Consider the following 14,364-nt stretch of genomic DNA (forward strand, 5'->3'; position numbering starts at 1 on the left):
TGGCCTCCTTCCTTCTAAAATCATCTTGTATAATTATGCTCATGAGCTTGACATCTTTTCACTTGTTGTTACAATGAGCAGATCATATCTAATGCACTTCCTGCAAGGAGGGAGAGAGTAAGGAGAGAGGGAAACATGTTCTGATTATTGTAACAACCTGTAAATCTGCAGCACAGAGGGGCTTTGGAAACACCCGCAGGAGGCACTCATGCTCATTAGCATAATTTTAAAAGTTTATTTTAGAAGGAAGCCATGGATAACAAATATAAGTTTACCACAATCACAGTGCCTGGACCTATGAGTAAGAGTCCATGCTTTATATATGCTGGATTTTGATGGTAGATCTCCTTTAAGACAAAATTGAGGTGCGCTTTACAAATTCGTAATTTGTTTTGAAAATACATTCATTTTGGTCTAAAAATAACACACATTCTCCATGACAACATGCACTGCAAAGTTTGATACTCAATTTTTCCCGGGCACACTAATACGACAAGGCACAGGATATGAAAAGTCTTTTTTGTAATGTGAACATTTGGGTTTATTTTTTGCAGTACGTTTCATCACAGATACTTTACAGATACTTCATTTTGGGGGAATCTATAGAATACTGATGAGATATTATTAACCCTTTTGTGGTGGAGAAGAAAAAAAAAAACAATTCTTGTTCCAGGATTCTTTTGTTGTTTTTGGTGTTTACTGTAACAAAAATATCATGTTATTTTTATACTATGGGTCAATACTATTACATGGATTCTTCATTTATGTAGGTTTTTTTTTTTTTGCTCAATTGGACTGAATAAAAGCTTATTTGATTTGTTTTAACATCAGCATTTTTTCACACAGCCGGTAGTGGCCTTTCAGTTGTTCTGTTCAGTGGTGTCATTTTGGGGCGTGTGAGGTTTTTGATATGTGTATTCGTTAATGCTTCAGATTTGTTACTGACGTGGCAATACCAAGTGTGGGTGGGAGTGGAGGGGGGTTTATCCTTAGTTATTTTTATGGTAATGTGTGGTCTTTTTCTCAGACTTGGGCTTTAACAAAATGTTTGTCTAATCGCATTGGGCAGCTCTGGCGTAAGTATCAAAATCAGGTGTAGGATTTGCTCCCCCCTGTAAGCGGCACATTTCCCTAACACGCCGTGGTAATGCCAAGGTCTTAACACCCGCAATCAAAGAAATCTATGGTCGTGGGTGTTAGAGAAGTTTCAGTTCCACTTATGAGCAAAAGGCAGTACTATTACAACAGAAGCTCAACGTAATAGTACTGACGCTTGCAGGAATTCACTCGAATACATATTAGATGTTTTTCTGGCCCCACAGAGGGTAACAAGTTCTGTTGGTTGTTCTAATGCGAGACATTCACTTCACTGGTGCCGAATTTGGACTGGCATCAGTCGGACAAACAGCCCCAAGAACTACATCCAGCTTTACCTGTGAAAAATTCTCCAAACTCCTGCTCCAGTTTGGTGGCTTTATCAAACATCTTGTGGGCTTGTTCAAACGTTTGTCTCCGATTCATTTCCCTATTAAAAACAACAAACAAGTAAAGATGAATAGTAAAGGAGAAATCAATTTGACCATTTTTTGATTGCTCTGACTTAATTTGGGACTCTGGAAGTGTGCATCAGAAATCATACAGGAGCTATATCTCAGCTTCACCATTAGGTAAGTGATTGTTTTGTCCCTATAAAAAAAGGGTAGGAGTGGGAAATACCTGCTGCACCTCTCACATGCAGACTTTTTATCTCCTAGTAACAGAAACTTACTAGGGATCAGACAGATCCATTACTACCGTCAAACCAGTTTTTGATTCAATTTTCAAAGCAGTGGACATTGATGTTGACAGTATTGCAATGCGCACTCTCCCATCATTTTTTACCATTGGACGGCCAATGTACACACATTGCTTCCCTCATACTCAAAGCCACACAGGTATACAGACAATGGTAGGAATAGCAAGTACTAATACATTGGGTTTGTGACAGTACTGTCTTATTTATGTTACACACAGTTATTGCTATCTGCAATAGTCTCATGGGTTTCTATGTATCTTCCAGTAGGTCGCTTTCTTGAAGCATTATCTGCATATACAGTAAATTAAAGAAAAGCCAAAGAAAACAATATTCACTTACATGAGTGCTTCTACCGATTTTGGTTTAATAAAAATAGCAATGGGGAAAAGTTGTGCTTGTTGCAGTCGTTTGATAGCATTCCCAGATACATCAAGAATGCAGTGCTTTCCCTGTGGAAGAGAGGACATTAGAGCAAACTACAAATAGGGAAACAAATGACAGACTAACATGCACCTTTCAATACTTGCCCTTTCAGCCACCGCTCGTACAGACTGAATACTAGTTCCATAAAGATTATCATTAAACTGCCCGGCTTCTATGAATTTGTTTTCCTGAATGTCTTTTTCCATTTGCTCCCGAGAAGAAACAAAATGATAGTCCTGCCCGTCAATTTCATTCTCCCTTCGAGGTCTTGTTGTGTCTGTAGCAATTTATGAGTATTAGGAGTGTTGGAAGTTGTTTAAAACAATATTAATTCTAGAAGCGTAAATAGAAACTTACGAGGAACACAGGAACCAAATTTGTGAGGAAATTCAGAAATCAGGTCATCATTGACTCTGTCCTTCAGTGGACCCAAGATAATGACTGGTCTTGTATAATGGACTAGAAGAAAAAAATTACACATTAGAAAACTTTCCAGAACACAGAACTAGAAAAAAGACCAAGGTGCCTGAATTGCCAGGTGTATTACATTGTACAAATACCGGGACCTGCACATATCTCACATAATGGGTAGAATAGCAGTGTATTTTATAATTTTAGGTATTGATAGCACATTGGTTACCATCATAAAAAGTTATGCCCCATACACAAGACCGTATATAACAGCCGTATAAACAGCAGCTGGCATACAACTAGCATTAAAGTGTATTGTTCATGGTACCGTATGATGAGCACACACACATTTGTCACTGTACCGCACAGTCTCAGGCAAAAAGATAGAACAAGCTCTTTTTTTCACTGTATGTTCGGCCAAGCTGTGCAGCTCCATAGTGAGGGCATAGCATGTACTCGTATGGAAGGGGCTCTGGGCTACACAGTCACATGGCTGTGGACTCACCCAAACCAGATACCAGGAAATGTGGAAAAAGAGTGAGCGCTCCTCACCCCTGCCTCCACTTTTCATTGAAAGACGAGCAGCTTGGTCACAAGCAGACAGTGTGTACCCAATGCACCATGAACAGCGCCAGATCATGGCCCTCATTACAGTCGTCATTTTACATTTTCTCAAGCACATTTGAAACATACTGTCCTGAATGTGTAGTACAAATACCACAACCAAAAACTCAGCAAACTGCAGTTCAACGGTTTTCAAATTTTTAAAGCAGATAAAAGGGAACCAGTCATCAGAATGTTCACCACTGAACAGCACCTTCAAAAGGGTATGTAATAAATAATCTAAGACTACTAGCATTGAATAGAAGGGAGGAATGCAAGTCCTTAATATTGTTGTTTATTTTAATATATTGCTGACCCTGGATTATAAAATGACCCCACTTTACAAATGATTGTTCGTCATGCCATGTGCCCAATAACCAAGAGCTGTAAAGAGATAGGTACTCTAAAGAAATAGACTCTGAACATGGATCCAATTCTTCACCTGAATGTGCCAAATAATTTGAATGAATAGAACAAAACCAAGATATGAAAGTACTGCCAGCTGTGCAGCTAGGAAACATAGTGCATCACTGAGCATTCAGAAGCAAATAGGAAAAGACAACTATAGTAAAGCAGATGTTCACTTACTTTCTTGTCGAGTCACAGGCTCATATGAAAGTATAGTGTCTTCTTGTCCCTCTGTAGAGCAAGTTAGACAGCTCTTATTAGCAAAATGTTATGGAAATGAGGAAGGTTACATTAAAAGTAGTGATAACTTACTGGAACTACTCTCACTGTCACTGGTATTCGATGTCACAGCTTCTGTAAATTAATAGTTACAATTAATAGGAGACAAAATCAGTCAGTTTACAAGTAAAGCGCTGCACAAACATTGCATAGAGGGGAGGGAGGGGACACAAACACTACGAAGCAGCACTATCATTACATGGTCTATACTAGGCCACCTAGATGATTACTGGAGGATACTGCCTAGATGACATTTCACCCTTACATACAAAGCTTTGGAGGTTAAAGTAATTTTTCTTTATATATCAGGCTAATCTTTAAAAAAAAAAAAAAAAAAAAAAAGCACTGTATTACACCAACAATATGCCATTTACAAATAAAATTACAAAAGTAACTTCCAGGTAGTTAAACCTAGCTAACAGTAAAAGCTACACTTTTTAAAAAGTTCAAAAATTAAAATCTGAAAAAAAAAATGTGCTAGTTAAGCAGCCCTCATAGAATGAGTGTTATTGGTCAGCACCCTAAATTCCTGGGGGTTTAGAATGATATATCATAGGCTTAAAGGGAACCTGTCACCAGGAGACCTCGATTTTAGCCCTCCACACTTCCACATAGAGCATTGCATGTACACTGCTAAACATCTTATCGCAAGAATCGGCTTTACAGAGAAAAAGATAACTTATATTTTACCTTTGAAAGACCTGTGCTCCAGTTGCCTACTCCAGTTGCCAAATGGGCGGGGTTGAAGAGGAGTATATTCCCCACCACCCTCGGGAAACGTCTCCTCAGTGTCTCATTTTCAAATCAATATTACCGACCTTCGTCTTCATTGAACGAATTCATCTGCGCATGCGCCACACTACCTAGGGCGAGTTGTCAGCGTAGTGTGGGGCATGCGCAGATGAATTCGGGGACCTTGCAGCCGGCACTGCTTCATCTGCGCATGTCTGTGCGCACAGCACAAGCGATGCTGACCGCGCAGGCACGAGAATGCCAGACGCGGTCAGCAAGCAGGTGGGACGTGAGTAGGTGACGTCAACAGTAGGAACGAGCAAGGGGGCGTTCAAATGAAGACGAGGGGCGGATGAGGGTCGGTAATATTGATTTGAAAATGAGACACTGAGGAGACGTTTCCCGAGGGTGGGGGGGGGGGGAATATACTCCTTTTCAACCCCGCCCATTTGGTGACTGGAGTAGTCGCACTGCACAGGCCTTTCAAAGGTAAAATATAAGTTATCTTTTTCTCCGTAAAGCCGATTCTTGCGATAAGATGTTTAGCAGTGTACATGCAATGCTCTATGGGGAAGTGTGGAGGGCTAAAATCGAGGTCTCCTGGTGACAGGTTCCCTTTAACTGCATCCCTCATCTAAACTGCAGCAGATTCTTATATGTGCAATAAGGGTAAGAAATCACATCACTGAGTGTACCCACTGCCCAGACCTAACAGCACATGCCCCCAAGCAGACAACCCAACCAAGAGGACAGGAGCTTCCCACTCACACTGAGGGACTTACTCAGACTCTTTGATCCATAATAATCGTCACTTAAGCCAGGGAAGTCCTGATATTACAGACAAGAAAGAGGAGAAAGATAGAGATAGTGAGACAGCAAGATAAAGACAGTGTTAGGGACAGCAGAAAAATTACCACGCTAAAAGAAATGTCACCACCTCCTTATGTGACAAATATGCCAAAGTACAAGTAATCTTGTCCACAAGGATGAAGGTGCATCTGACCCCTTTCATTCAGGAGTATTAGAAAGTGTCAGACATAACTGGAAAAAGCACTACAGAAAAGTTGAAAGGGAAAAAAAGCAGGAATATCGAAGAACCGTCAGCCTTTTACTAAATTAATATAGGGAAATGATCAATATGGAAACTAAGAAATGTATATTTGTAATCTTCTTAAATCTAGATAATCTAAGTACTCAATTTCCATACAAAACATTACCATCCTAATCAATACATTTTTTATTACCCACATTTGAACACAAAATGCAGATATTCCACTCAGTATACATATGTAGTACATACTGTAGATGTAGAAAAAGCTTGGTCTCTGTATTTTAACAGCCACAAATCTCATCTGTGTAATAAACTACCCTGTATATAAGAAGTCTGTTCTCCACCAGAAATATACAATTCGTATAGAGAATGCATGCACAGTGCATACTGTTCCTGCTCAACATCACTATTAATAAGCATTAGAATGGGTTAGAGGCGCCCCGGAAAAGATGATCTATCTTCCAGACACTGCTAGTGTTTAGTAGCAGAGCTCTTATCCATAGCTCTGTACAAGTAATGCTGCTTTAAACACCGACTCCAGAAAGTCTCCAGAATAATCACCAGTTATGAAGGCCTATAACAGGATCCACCACTGGCAAAACCTGACGGTGTGTAGCTCATCTCCTCCTTACATACACAGGTCATATAACAGGCTCACCAAGCTCTACCATAGAGTACCTCACACAAGATGGCTGCTACAGCTTTTATCAAAATAAAAATGCAATACATTTGTGTTTCAGTATCTGCATTCCTTTACAGGGACCCACCAGCATGCACAGCTAGGTTATGACAAAAATCAGCTGGATTCTAATGTTATACACAATGTGTTAGAACTTCTAGAGATTTTGGATGCCCATTTCTAGGGCTCTATAGAACAAAGCTTTTCACATGTTAAAGACACATCCGGATATTTTTTTTTATTTCAACTACCAATACCTCTAGTTTCATAGCTCACAGAAACATAATGCAGGTGTGATCTGAAAGATTAGATTCTTATTGTTTATAATATATACACTGCTCCAATAAAAAAATAAAGGGAACAATTAACACAATGTCACTCCAAGTCAATCACATTTGTATGAAAGCAATCTCAAAGGAGGCAACATTGATTATGAATTATTTTCTCCTGCTGTTGTGCAAACTGAAAAGACAAGAGGTGGAATTGATTTAGCAATTAGAAGGATAAAGGATTGGTTCTGTAGGTGGTCACCACAGAGCATTTCTCTGTTCTCACCAGTTTTTGCAGTTTGGGTCACTTTGCATCTTGCAACACAAGTTGCAGCACATTCAGGATGAAATAAGCAAGCAGAGCAGAGAGCTAGCCAAAACAACAGGGAGCGTGGAGGGGCTTGCTTAAAAGGCAAAAACCCAGCAGTAGGACCTCTCTGGAGGAACAGCACTGGAGCCCTGCAAAATGACCTCCAGCACGCCAGCATTATCCACGTATCTGTTCAAACTGTCAGGACAAACGCCAATGGGGGGTAGGAGAGCCTGACATCCATAAGTCAGCATTGTGCTTACAGCCTAAAAACCATACACAGCGAATGGCAGAATCAATATTGTGCTCTATACAGACAAGAGCAGATTCACACTGAGCACATGTGACAGACCTGACAGTCTGGAGACTCCATGGTTAATGTTCTCTGCTGCCTGCAACAGCCTCCAGCATGACTGGTTTGGCAGTGGGTCAGTAAATGCATGGCAAAATTTTATATTGGAGGGTTGCAAAGCAGGTGCTAGCCAGGCATAGCAGAATGAGATCCTCAGACTCCTTGCGAGATTGCAGGTGCAGATTACCCCCTACACGCACTTGGCCGCAATGGTAGGTCCTTGCGGGAAGATACTTTCCACACCGGGACATGCTATTACACCCAGTTACTGGCAGCGGCTCACAAACTGGGCCGGCATAAAAAGCGGTGATTGTCAGCATTTATAACACAGCTGACACCGTGCTACAACCCCTGCAATCCGCGCCGGCTCCGATCACAATTGTTAACCCCTTACACGCTGGGGTCAAGCATGACTACAGTGTGTAAGGGTCTTGCCTTAAGGAACGGATCCTCCATGCTGCTTCCGGGTCCGACTAAGCTTTCTGCGCATGTGTTAGGATACCAGACAGTTTACATTAGTATTGTAGAGCAGTGCATTGGACTTGAATCAGCAATAAAGTTCAATTTTGTATAAACTAAAGTTAAAAGAAAGTTTAAACATTAAAATAAATTTAAACCCTGAAAAAGGATAATATTTAATTAATACCCTTAAAAATGCTCCAAAATAAGACCACTAAAAAGAACAACTCTTCTCACAGAAAATAAGCCAAAAAATAAAAAAGGTTATTTGAAAAACATGATTATGCTAAAATTAACAAGATTTTCCTTAAAATAAATATAAAATAACAGATTGATGAATGGCCAAAAAAACCCCAAACCTTACCAAAAATTGATTATTTTCATTTCCTCCACCAACAAAAAGTTAATGAAATCTTATCAAGTAGCTATAAAATACCCCAAGTGCATCTCATGTGGCAAAAAAATAAGCCCCTATATTTCCACAATTAAAAGAAAAAAATTCTAGCCTTTACAATTTGACAATGCAAATCTGCTCTGACCTACGCTCCGTCCACATACCCATACAGCAGTTTACCATCAAACATGGGGCATCTGAAAACTCCTTATAAAACAACTAAAGGGTTAAACTACTTAAAAGTGCTTTTTCATATGTTGAGGGGGTAATTTACGAGTCTTGCTATTATTTAGGCCCTTCACAGTCATTTAAAAGTTGAACAGGTCTCCAAATACAGGCAGTCCCCAGGTTACATACAAGATAGGGTCTGTAGGTTTGTTCTTAAGTTGAATTTTAATGCAAGTCGGAACTGTATATTTTATCATTGTAATCCCAGCCAGAACTTTTTTGGTGTCTGTGACATTAGGATTTTAAAAATGTTGGGTTGCCCAGAATTAACAATAAAGCTTCATTATAGACTCCTTTGAAAACTGTTACAGCTATTTATTGTAGCCTAGGACTAAGGTACAATAAATTACCAATATCCAGTGGTCCGTTTGTAACTAGGGGTTGTATGTAAGTCGAGTGTTCTTAAGTAGGGTACCGCCTGTACAGGTTCTGGCAATTTTCAAAAAAATGAAAAACACGACACCCAAATTCTAAGCCTCATAACATTCTAGTAAAATACCCGGAATCTTAAAAAACCATGCCAACATAAAGCAGACATTTGAGAAATGGAAGTTATGAATTCATTTTGGTGCAATGACCCATCTGCTTCAAAAGTAGAGAATTTAGAACTTTTGCCAAGTTTCCGATTTTTAATTACTGAACACAAAATACAACAAGTACAATGTGTCACGAGAAAACAATCTTAAATTCCCCTGGATATGTTAAAGTGTTCTAAAGCTATAACCTCTTATGACAGCACTGGGTAGATTTGTAAAATGGGGCTGTGTCAGAGCCTGAAGATGTCAATACTGAAGCATGACAATGTTTGGCCTCATGTGGTTGTACGGTGCCAGCAGTATTTGCATGATGAAGGCATGGATGCCATGGACTGGCCTGCCCGTTCCCCAGACCTGAATCCAGTCAAGCACATCTGGGACAACATCTCCTCCTTACCACCAAGACCCATGGACTGTCCAGGAGTCGAATGTTGCTTTAAAAGGAACCTGTCAACACATTAGCACATATACAGCCAGTGATAGGTTCCCATAGAGCTCTATTAACCCAGACACTTTTTTTTTTATCTAAAAATTGTTTTGCTTACATCCGCATAAATCGCCTTTTATCTTATAGTCCCTGGAATCAGTGGGAGGTGTGTCCCACTCGACCGGTCCCTCTCATCTACCCTCCTCCCAATGCCATATGCCTCCTTACTAGTCACTGTTCATGTCACCAGAGTGACATCATCTGAGGTCCTTTAGCCTCTTAATAGCAAACTGCATGTATCTGACCACATGAAGTCTCAGCAGCCTCCAACGACTTCTACTCCTCTCCATCTGGAGGCTGCTGTGATTTTATGTAATCACATACATGGTGTATAGTTTGCTATTCTTAGAAAGCTAAAGGAGCTGTGATGAAGTCACTGGTCACATGGCATAAATGTTACGCAAAGAACCGTGTAAAAAAATGTACACTATTTCCCATCTGTACATAGAGCTTTATGTGTCTGTAGTTGAATATAAGACGGGAAGGGCTTTGAAGAGACACAGAGCTGTCAGTCAGAATAATGGGGTGTGGTTCACTGGCAGCCTGAGAGAGAGGAGTCATACACCAGACACAAAAGCTAATTTGTACATCAGAAAAACATCTGTAATGAAGGTTAATAATTACAGCTGGCAGCTAATTTTAGATGATATGGGGACGACTTGTAACCCTTTATCAGCAGGCATTGTTTTCAGGGTCAAAATCTGTCAGGGTGGTCAAAATCTGGGGAAAGCTCCTCTTTAATCCAGCTTTGGGAGGAGATCCTTCAGGAGAACATCCGCTGCCTTATCAGGAGTGGTCCAGGTAGTCATACTGGCCTTGGAAGCCAACTATTCAGCCTCATTAGTGTCTCGAGGAATTTCCACTGAAGCTGCATCAGCCTCAAATTAGATTTTTCCACTTTGATTTTGAGTATTATTCCAAATCCAGACCCCCATGGGATAGTAATTCTGTTTTTCATTGATATTTTTAGATTTAATTGTTTTCAATGCATTCCACTATGTAATCAATGAAGAATTGCAACAGGAATATTTCATTCCAGGATGGGTTCTTTTGGGTTTCATTTATATATACTCCATATATATTGGGTTTCCATATATACTCAAGTATAAGCCTAGTTTTTCAGCACAAAAAAATGTGCTGAAAACCCCAAACTCGGCTTATACTCGAGTAAAAAAAATATAGGTTTTACAAGGTTTTTGTGGTAAAATTTGGGGCCTCTGCTTATACTGTATATATATATTTTTTTTAACAGTGTATATAAAATATATAAGCGTGATTCCAGGTACTACATTATTCTTTGGGTCAGTATGATTACAGAGAGAACCCTTTTTATACTTTGTTGGAGTGGCTGTGTGAGGTGTCATTTTTTTTATATACATTTGTTTGGGAACTGTAGGACTTTTAAAATAGTTTCCATTCAAATTTTATTGGTGGCAAAATGGATGTGGGAGGGGACATTCTTTTACAATATGCAATCCAGGCCTTTCTAAAGAGTTAACTGCCCAGGATCAGAATTTCTCTGATCCTGGGCACACTGCCAGAACACTGTTCTTCCTCCTTTCAGTTTAGAGGGGACAGAGAACAGCTTAAAGTACTATCAAGTGAGCAGCCCTTATAAGGAGGTCAGTCAGCAGTTTTGACCCCTTCAAAAAGCCGACAGAAGCAAAGTTGTAAACATACATTGGTACTTCCTGTGTGGCCATGAAGGTTCTAATCACCATGGCAATTAAAATCAAGTTTCCTTTAAGTGTTGCTGATACACAGGAGATCAGTAGAACAACCAATAGATCAAAGCTAAAATATAAAAACTCCAGTTTAAGATACCTCGTTAAAGAGTAATATGATATGTTTACGAGAGCTGGTTATCATGATCTGTAATGTAACATCTAAGGTAATTATAATGGTTATCCAACAAGAATAGGTTTAAAGCTAGAGTATAAATATGGGCAACAATTTCAGTTTTTCAGTAGACCTGGACAGTGTCTGAAATGATGACAGACACTCTTAAAGTAAAAATAAATAAATATTAAAAAAAAACATTTTGAGTAAACTATTCAAAAGAACAAAATCAGAAATTTACCATGTTTATGGATGCATGAAGGTTTACAACCCAACCGGGAAAGCCTATTGACTCGAGTATAAGCCGAGGGTGGGAAATGCATTGGTCACAGATCCACCCAGTATGTATCCAGCCTGCCCCCAGTAGTATACAGCACAGCCCAGCGTGCCCCCAGTATTATACAGCTGCACGTTAGGGCCACCGGAGGGCGAGTATATAAGTTTATTATTTTTTAAATATTTTTTTTTATGACTGTATGTATGACTCGTGTATAAGCTGAGGTGACGTTTTTCAGCACATTTTTTGTGCTGAAAAACTCGGCTTATACACGAGTATATACGGTATATGTTCTCCATATGCTTAGAAAAGGTGTTAGTTATTGGTCACAGGTCAAGACCCAGCAAACAGACTATGCAGGGCGAAATTGTGTCAATATCTGGCAGCACTTACGTTGACTAAAGTGTCTGATGACCCCATGCACAATTAAGTGAAAACACAAAAAGAGGCGACGTCTTTAATGGAGGATTCACTTATTTAAAAAGTGAGCTGTGATATACACAATGTATGTGAACTGTAGGGCTACTGTAGTCTGCGCTCTTCTACTCAAGCAAGCGCTATTATTAACCTAAAAGCACTATACTACACTTCGGTAACATGGGTCAATGAAGTGCCCTCTTCTCTTACTTACGTGCATTGGCGTTCTCTTGGACAAGGCTCTTGTAAAATGGAAACTTGCGGGATAGTCGGAAACTCTTTTTGCGCTTGGATCTGATGGACTTTGTCAGATGAGGTGATGACACAGACAATGGGTAACAAGGATGAAAATGCCCAAAGAGAGTGGGAGAGGAGGGAGGGACCGAAAAGAAACACAAAAACAAAACAAAAACAAAATCAAGACAAAACTAAATAAAATAATAAGGGTTTACCAGTCATGCACAAAAAGAAAGCAAAATTGTAATGAATGTGTTATGAATGGGGTGGCAAGGGTCAACATGAATAGGATAGGTCTCTAACAAAAAGAAACATAAACTTAATTTTGTGCACGACTCTGATGTTTGCCATTATGAAGGTGACTAGTTATCTAGCATTGGGCATCTGCTCCAGTTCGACTTCGGGCTACTTGCAGCTAACACACTCCTACCCCTGCTCCCATTTTAGAAAAAGAGGAGGTTAGAGTAATGGGGTTAGAGTAACAAGACAAACCTTGTGTTTGTAGTTTGTATCAATGGACACACATTCCTCTATATATGGCAGGTTATTGATTTTGTAAAATTACCGAATTAAAATGTAAACAATTGCAGGTACTTTAAACATATGCTACAGCAGCCATACTCACTCTGTTTGTTTCCATACCAGAACGCCCATGAAACTTCACAGTTTTAAGTCGAGCCCTCTCCTTTTTTTCAACCCTGTAAATGGAAGAGTATATATTTCTTATGTTAGAGAAAAACAAAAAGATTGGTCGGCTTGCTGATTGAATGCAAAACAAATTTTCAGCTCACCTTTTTTTACTGGGGATCACACCTATTTGTTCACTTTCTCCATGCAGTGTGACAAGCCTAGCTTGCCACCATTCATCATCAGAAGCATTGATAACATGTAAAATGTCCCCATAAGAGAAACTCAGCCCCTGGCTTGGCAAACAGCTGTCCCGGGATCGGTCGTAGTCAAAGAGAGCCCTAAGATGACAAAATTCAAATCAGGTATCACAAGTGAGCAAACATTTTTAAGAGAGCCACCGTAATTGCATATGATAAAGTTACATCCATAGACTGATTTGTTGCTAAAAAAAACCTACAACAAATGCTTTGGTATAATTGGGCCCTCCCCCATGATCTCCCTCATCTCGCCTGCCATTACTTCCTTAGATCAGCCGTTTTTTAGTCTCTTAACAGTGGCAGTACTTGTAAGAAAGTAGTATCTTGTCTACAAGACCCATGCCAGTTTCCTATAAGCAAAAGTGATACACAGCGCTTATGTGGTACTGATGGTCTGTTAGTTGGGATACAAATAATGGATACATCTGAGGAACAAAATACAGTGTAGTTGAAAGACGCACTATTAACCCCTAACTTTTCACCTTCCTGACAGGGCCCATTTTTTAAAATCTGCCCTGTGTCACTATAAATGGTTATAACTTCGGAACGCTTTAACATAGCCAAGTGATTTTAAAATTGTTTTCTTGTGACACTTTGTACTTCATGTTAGTTGAAAAATTTTGGTGTTATGTTTTGCATTTATTTATGAGAAAATCAGATATTTGGTGAAAATTTGGAAAAATTCTCGATTTTTGAACTTCAAAATGTTCCACTTTTTCCACACAGTCATAACCACAAAAATACTTAATAACTAACATTAACCGAATGTCTTCTTTATGCCTCCATGGTTTTCTATGCATACTCTTATTTTTGTAGGATGTTATGGGGCTTTGAACGTTGGGTGCGATTTTTCACATTTTCATAAAAAACACAAAATCCTTCTATTGAGGGACCTGCTCAGGTTTCAAATCACTTTTAGAGAGGGCTTAATAAAAGTAAAACCCCATAAATTACCCCATTATAGACACTACACCCCTCAACGTATGTAAAACAACTTTTGTGAAGTACGTTAACCCTTTAATTGTTCTACAGGGGTTACAACAAAATCAAAAATTTTCAAAAAATGTACAAATTCTCAGTGGATAAAATACCAAAAGCTCCACAAAATTTGATACCCAATTTCTCCCGCGTATAACAATACCCCATATGTGGTGGTAACCTGCTGTATGGGCACACGCCAGGGCATCGAAGGGAAGCTGCGCCATTCAGAGCAGATTATGCATTGTCACTTTTTATTGGCTGTACAATCTTTATTTTTTTGGCAATTTGGGCTATAAGGGCTTATTTTTTG

The 14,364-nt window shown here is 39.4% G+C and overlaps 2 protein-coding genes across 10 annotated transcripts in view; one reads left to right on the top strand and one right to left on the bottom strand.

The window, feature by feature from the left end:
• Nucleotides 1-14,364, top strand: part of TEX11 (testis expressed 11) — a 285,428-nt gene that overhangs the window by 269,623 nt on the left and 1,441 nt on the right. The window lies entirely within an intron of this gene.
• Nucleotides 1-14,364, bottom strand: part of DLG3 (discs large MAGUK scaffold protein 3) — a 178,696-nt gene that overhangs the window by 3,011 nt on the left and 161,321 nt on the right. For 7 of the 9 annotated variants that reach the window (XM_072125898.1, XM_072125900.1, XM_072125903.1 and 4 more), the window contains 9 exons: nucleotides 12,978-13,154; nucleotides 12,812-12,884; nucleotides 12,164-12,251; nucleotides 3,953-3,994; nucleotides 3,821-3,871; nucleotides 2,576-2,677; nucleotides 2,323-2,495; nucleotides 2,135-2,244; nucleotides 1,434-1,525 (listed from right to left, as the gene is read on the bottom strand). In XM_072125898.1, coding sequence (XP_071981999.1) covers nucleotides 1,434-1,525; nucleotides 2,135-2,244; nucleotides 2,323-2,495; nucleotides 2,576-2,677; nucleotides 3,821-3,871; nucleotides 3,953-3,994; nucleotides 12,164-12,251; nucleotides 12,812-12,884; nucleotides 12,978-13,154 — 908 coding nt within the window. Of the gene's footprint in view, nucleotides 1-1,433; nucleotides 1,526-2,134; nucleotides 2,245-2,322; nucleotides 2,496-2,575; nucleotides 2,678-3,820; nucleotides 3,872-3,952; nucleotides 3,995-5,433; nucleotides 5,480-12,163; nucleotides 12,252-12,811; nucleotides 12,885-12,977; nucleotides 13,155-14,364 lie in introns of all 9 variants that reach the window. The other 2 variants (XM_072125899.1, XM_072125902.1) reach the window with 1 other exon arrangement.

The sequence above is a fragment of the Engystomops pustulosus genome, chromosome 9 (assembly GCF_040894005.1).
Source record: "Engystomops pustulosus chromosome 9, aEngPut4.maternal, whole genome shotgun sequence".
Lineage (NCBI taxonomy): Eukaryota > Metazoa > Chordata > Amphibia > Anura > Leptodactylidae > Engystomops > Engystomops pustulosus.